Consider the following 6,000-nt stretch of genomic DNA (forward strand, 5'->3'; position numbering starts at 1 on the left):
ATAGGCAGTCCTCATTTAGTTGTGTATTTCTATGTTTTGTTCATCTCCCGTACATTTATAGTACCAAACATCACACTTTTTTCTTTCTTTTTAATTTATCAAATGAAGTATTTGTTTGAATTGAGTTTTTAAAAATTTTTGTAAATTCTTCTTTTAAAGGTATCTATAAACTTTTTTTTTCCATTCAAAGTATAGATTTTGCTTGTATTTTTAAATTGATGAATTTAAAAATATCAATGAAGTTTAATAATAGTAAGTGTAAAGCATTTAATTAGTTAATTTCTAGACAATATTTATCAATTTTACATTTTCTATTTAGTTTCTTATTTAGATTTGGTATATTTTTTTTTACAAAACAAACAATATCAAACAAAATAGTTAAATTTGTTGTAATTTACTCATCAATATTACTTTATTTAAATGTTTCATGTAAAAAGGAATACACGTCACGTTAATATGTTTAAAATTAAATTTATTTGAATTTTCCCCTAGATTCACCATTATTAGTCACATTTTATGTTGCATGCATGCCTTGATAGTGGCTTGTAGCGATGGGAAAAATCACTCACTCCCATGATACAAATAAGCAGAAAAATAACTGAGAAATTTAAAGAAAGCAATAAAATAAGAAAACACAAAAATTAACATGTAAAATTCTAAACCGGAGAAAGAACTACGAATCATTAAGGAAAATCTACTATGTGAAGAATCATTACAATCACACAAATTTCTCTCCCCGACTCCAATTATACAAAAAACTCTCTCGAAGAAAATTCCGCTCAATTAACTAGAGCTATGTTGGGTTTGTAAGGTGAATACAAACAAAGTCTCATATTGATTAGGGAAGAAGGTGATAATGGACATATAAGATAGGACAATTATGTCCATTGGTTTTATGCCTTTTGGGTGAAACCAAAAGTAAAGCCGTGAGGGCTATGCCAAAAGCGGACAATATCATACTATTGTGGAGATACGTGGGGTACTTGAGGTACCGTTGTCCTTAACAAGTGGTATCAGAACCATGTTCTAAACCTAGCTATGTCGATGAAATCCTCGAGTACCGAACAAAGAAGTGGTGTGCCTCAGAGGTGTAGTCATGGTGTAATCCGTGGGTGCGCTCTATCAAAGTATGGCGGAAGCCTTGGATAAGAACAAACTCTCGTTGAGTTTCCGAGAGGAGACAGATGAGTGACTACTTCAGAAGAAGCTTGGTGGTACTTTGTTCGATAGGAGGAATGTTGAGTTTGTAAGATGAATGCAAACAAAGTCTCACGTTGACTAGGGAACATCTCCATTGGTATGAGGTATTTTGGGTGAAACCAAAAACAAAACCGTGGACAATATCATACCATTGGACCACACACTCCCTCCTTGCTTTTTCAATGGGAGAGACAATTGCACTTCTACTATATTTTGCAAAAACCCAACATATAGTGATGTCCTGACACTTAGGATAGGTCGACGCCACAATCGAATAAGTAGAAACAAAATATAACGAAGAATGGTGGTACTTGTATTTTTAGCTTTGATTTATTTTGTTCCATATACTTTCAAAGCCTTTATTTTGGTTCTTGTACTTCTCACTTTTGTTGATTTTTGTCTCTATAGTTTCAAAATGTTCCTTTTATCCATATACTTTTAAAAAGTGACCATTTTAATCCATATTTATAAAATTTTAACATAAATTTTATATCCAATGGAAATCCTTTAATACAAATTAATAGTTACATTCAAGAAGTGATCAAGTGTCATGCTAGAATTGTGATAGAAAGAAAATTAGATCAAATTGAAAAAATGAATAGACCAAAATTGTCACTTTTTAAGAATACATGAACTAAAATAGACATGTCAAAAGTATAAGTGGAGTAAAATAAACAAAAGTTAAAAGTAAATGAACCAAAACAGACGTTTGGAATAGTAAAAGTATTGTTCTCGTTTTCAAAAGTACTAAGGAGTAGACTTGATGTCAACACGAACATAGTTCAAACAGATTAAAGAACTTGTGCGGATCAGAAAAATCGTAATAAAAACAAAACGGAGTAAACTTCATGTAAAAAGAAAAAATTCCATCCTTTATTCCTTATGCATGGCCGGCGGGTTTTTTTCTCATTTTTTTTTTCAACTTTTAAAGCCTTTTCTATAGAAATATTTTAGGCGGACACTTTAAGGTTTTTTTTTTTTTTTTTTTTTTTTTTTTTTTTCCGCACCTTCTAAAGCCTTTTTCTTATAGAAATGTTTTAGTCATAGATCTAATATATATTTAATTTGAAATAAATTAATTTGATCTCGGAAATTAATTCGTGAGCAAGCAAGAAGAGAATTTAATGAACTTGAACCCAATACACTTCAATAATATGAGTTAATTAATTAATTGGCCTTCATTAGTTGGATAATTCTTTGGAATTTAAAATTTACCCATCAAGATGAGATTTTTACGTGAAGATCTTGCTTTGTTGGAATTAATTTAATTCATTCCATTAAATGGGTAACAATTTATGATAAATTAAATATATTACTATTCATGTGAAAAATAAGTAGTCTAATTATGCCCATAAACTTCCTATATGTGGTGTGGCCCGCTGGGCAGAGTCCGTTGATCCTGTGAGATTATGGGAAATCCTAGAATAACATATAAATATAGGGTTATGGTCTCCAATATACTATGCTTGTTTAGTCTCCTATTCCCCATCCAATAGAGAGTATTGCCCATCTTTGGTCTAAGGCTGCATAGTTGAGGAAGACCTAAACCACACAAATATTGCTACAGGAATTTGGAATCTCTACTCATGAATTCAGGTAATTCGAAATAACTTATAGTTCTGTAGCCTACTCCCATGAATAGATCTTATATAAAGTTTTTGTTTTCTAACAAGATAAATAACTTATAGTTCTTTAGCCTACTTCCATGCATAGATCTTATATAAAGTTTTTGTTTTCTAACAGGTGGTATCAGAGCTTGATTTGCATGGTTGTTTGCTAAATATTTGACTGTTGTTTATGAATAAATTTGTTGGTTTTCCCTATAGTCAAATTTATTATTAAACAGCATGAATTATTAGAACTATTTGGATTGATTAGTTATTGGACAATTTTGAATAATTTAATTTGAAAGTCGTCTGAATTTATTGTTGATTGATTTAATAAAGTTTGATATATACGTTCTCCCCAATATTTTCCAAATCAATCGTATTATAATCAATTTAGTTACTGTTTAAAAAAAAAAATTCAATGATGACAGCACCCAACGCCGCGTGGAGATTCAGTTTAATAAAGAAAGAAATTTTTTTGATTGGGCACCTGGGTTTATTCAGTTAGAAAGAAAAGAAAAGAAGAAGAAGAACAAAGAAACAAAAGAAAAAGGGAATGCGGCGGCACTCCACTGGAGTGCCGCATGAGGCTGCTGTGCTAGGGTTTACACTCTAGCACATAAAGTGATATTTATTTATTATTATTATTATTTCTTTTTCCTTTTCCTTTTCCTGATTAATTCTTATAAATCTTCTTTATATTTATAATCTGTAATAAATTTTTGGGCATAAAAGTATGGAGTACAGTTTTTTATTATTATTATTTTTTATTGTGCTAATTAAAGGTTGACTATTACGGTGAATAAATTTATATTTAATTTATTGGTAGCACAATTTGTCTAATTTCTTTAAATGTTTTGATGCGTGAAATATGCTACAAAAGTAGTCTCTATTTTATAAATTGGGGCATTTAAAGTTCTTAGATGTAATGTATTTCTTGCTTATGCGGATTGTGATCGGCCTAAAGGAAGGTTGCAATTTGGGCAGACAACAAATACACGTGCAATAATAAATATGGATAACATAAAGTTGTGTCCTTGAAGTTGTTAGTCGGCCCAAAGGAAGACTATCATCTAAAAGGAATGAGTTATTAATGTTTTATTATTGTACTGAGAGTATCACTATCAAATTAACATTTTTTGTCCAAAGACTGAATGTAAATGTTGCATTATAGGTATGTCACTTGTCCTCATAAAGTTTATTTAGAATGTCATGAATATTTATATATATCCATGATACTTACTATATTGAGCTTGTGATCTTTATACAGTTAAGGTTGTTAATTCTGATAATATGTCCACTCAAGTCAACAACATTCCTAGACTGAATGTGGCTAATTTTAAGGACTGGAAAGAAGACATCCAGATAGTACTTGGTTGTATGGATTTAGACCTTGCATTAAGGGTAGACCGTCCTACTTCAACTGAGGAAAATCCTAATAAGGTTGAAATTGAGAAGTGGGATAGGTCTAATCGCATGTGTCTAATGATCATGAAACGTTCAATTCCAGAAACATTTAGAGGCTCTATTGTTGAGGGAACGAATGCCAAAAGCTTTCTAAAGGAAATGAAGCAGTACTTTACTAAAAACGATAAGGCAGAGGCGAGTACCCTTATGACAAAACTCACCTCTTCAAGATACGTTGGTAAAGGAAACATAAGGGAATACAAAATGCAAATGTCAAGTGTTGCAACAAAACTTAAGGCACTAAAGTTGAAAGTTTCTGAAGAATTTTTAGTGCATTTAGTTTTGAACTCTCTTTCAGCAGAGTATAGCCACTTTAGGGTGAGTTACAACACTCAGAAGGATAAATGGTCCCTGAATGAGCTAATCTCTCATTGTGTTCAATAGGAAGAGAGGATGTAGCGAGAGAAGACAGAAAGTGTTCACATGGCTTCTACCTCAAAGAGTGTAAAGAGAAAGAGAGTGAATAATGTTGCGGAATCTTCTAAGCAGAAAAAGGAAAAGAAACAGGATTCAAGACCTGCTTGTTTCTTCTGTAAGAAGACTGGGCACATGAAAAAACAATGTGCCAAATATGCTGTATGGCTATTGAAGAAGGGTATGTTTCTCTCCCTTGTTTGTTCTGAGATTAATCTAGCTTCTGTACCTATGCATACGTGGTGGGTAGATTCAGGTGCTACTACTCACATAAGTGTATCTATGCAGGGTTGCATTTGGAGCCGACCGCCAAGTGATGCTGAGGCTTTCATCTACGTGGCTGACGGCAATAGGGCAAAAGTAGAAGCAATAGGAACATTTAGATTATCTTTAGGAACTGGTTTTCATTTGGATTTGTTTGAGACTTTTGTTGTTCCGTCATTTAGACGAAATTTAATTTCTGTTTCTTCATTGGACAAATTTGGTTATTCTTGTTCATTTGGAAATAACAAACTAAGTCTTTTGCATAATTCAAATATTATTAGTACTGGTTCATTGATTGATAATTTATATATGCTTGATAATGTTCCTTTTGATAATGCAACATTGCATGTTTCATCACGCGGTACAAAGCGAAAATTAAATGAAAATACTGGTACATTATGGGACAAACGATTATGACATATCTCTAACACTAGAATTAAGAGACTCGTGGATGAAGGAATTCTTGATTCACTTGACCTAACAGATCTTCAGGTTTGTGTTAATTGTATCAAAGGAAAAGAACAAATAGGAGGAATATAGTTGCTGAAAGAGCTAAAGAAGTCCTAGAACTGATACATACTGACATATGTGGACCATTCCCCACGGCTTCATTGAATGGACAACAGTATTTTATCTCGTTGATTGACGATTATTCAAGATACTGCTACCTATATTTAATTCATGAGAAATCTCAAGCTCTGGACATGTTCAAATCTTTTAAAGTAGAAGTTGAACTTCAACTTAACAGGAAGATTAAAACCCTCAGATCTGATCGTGGAGGAGAATATTATGGTCGATATGATGGATCAGGTGAACAATGTCAAAGACGCTTTGCACTTTTCCTTGAACAATGTCGCATAGTTCCTCAGTACACGATGCCTGGGAAACCTAGCATGAATGGAGTTGCTGAGAGGCGAAATAGAACTCTTAAAGATATGGTAAGAAGTATGATTGCTCATTCTTCTTTGCCAGAGTCTCTTTGGGGAGAAGTATTAACAACCGCAGTGTACATAACAGAGTACCTAGCAAAGCAGAAAACAAAACCCCA

The 6,000-nt window shown here is 32.6% G+C and overlaps 1 protein-coding gene across 1 annotated transcript; it reads left to right on the plus strand.

Moving 5' to 3' along the window:
• Window positions 1–4,091: 4,091 nt before the first annotated feature.
• LOC111022228 (uncharacterized) lies at window positions 4,092–5,005 on the plus strand. Its single transcript, XM_022299404.2, is given in 2 exon segments — window positions 4,092–4,869; window positions 4,977–5,005. Coding segments are annotated over 2 exon segments (798 nt in total). The 5' UTR covers window positions 4,092–4,100.
• The last annotated feature ends 995 nt before the right edge of the window (window positions 5,006–6,000 follow it).

This window comes from Momordica charantia (genome assembly GCF_013281855.1).
Source record: "Momordica charantia cultivar OHB3-1 chromosome 9 unlocalized genomic scaffold, Mcharantia_2.0 BLBB01000009.1, whole genome shotgun sequence".
NCBI lineage: Eukaryota > Viridiplantae > Streptophyta > Magnoliopsida > Cucurbitales > Cucurbitaceae > Momordica > Momordica charantia.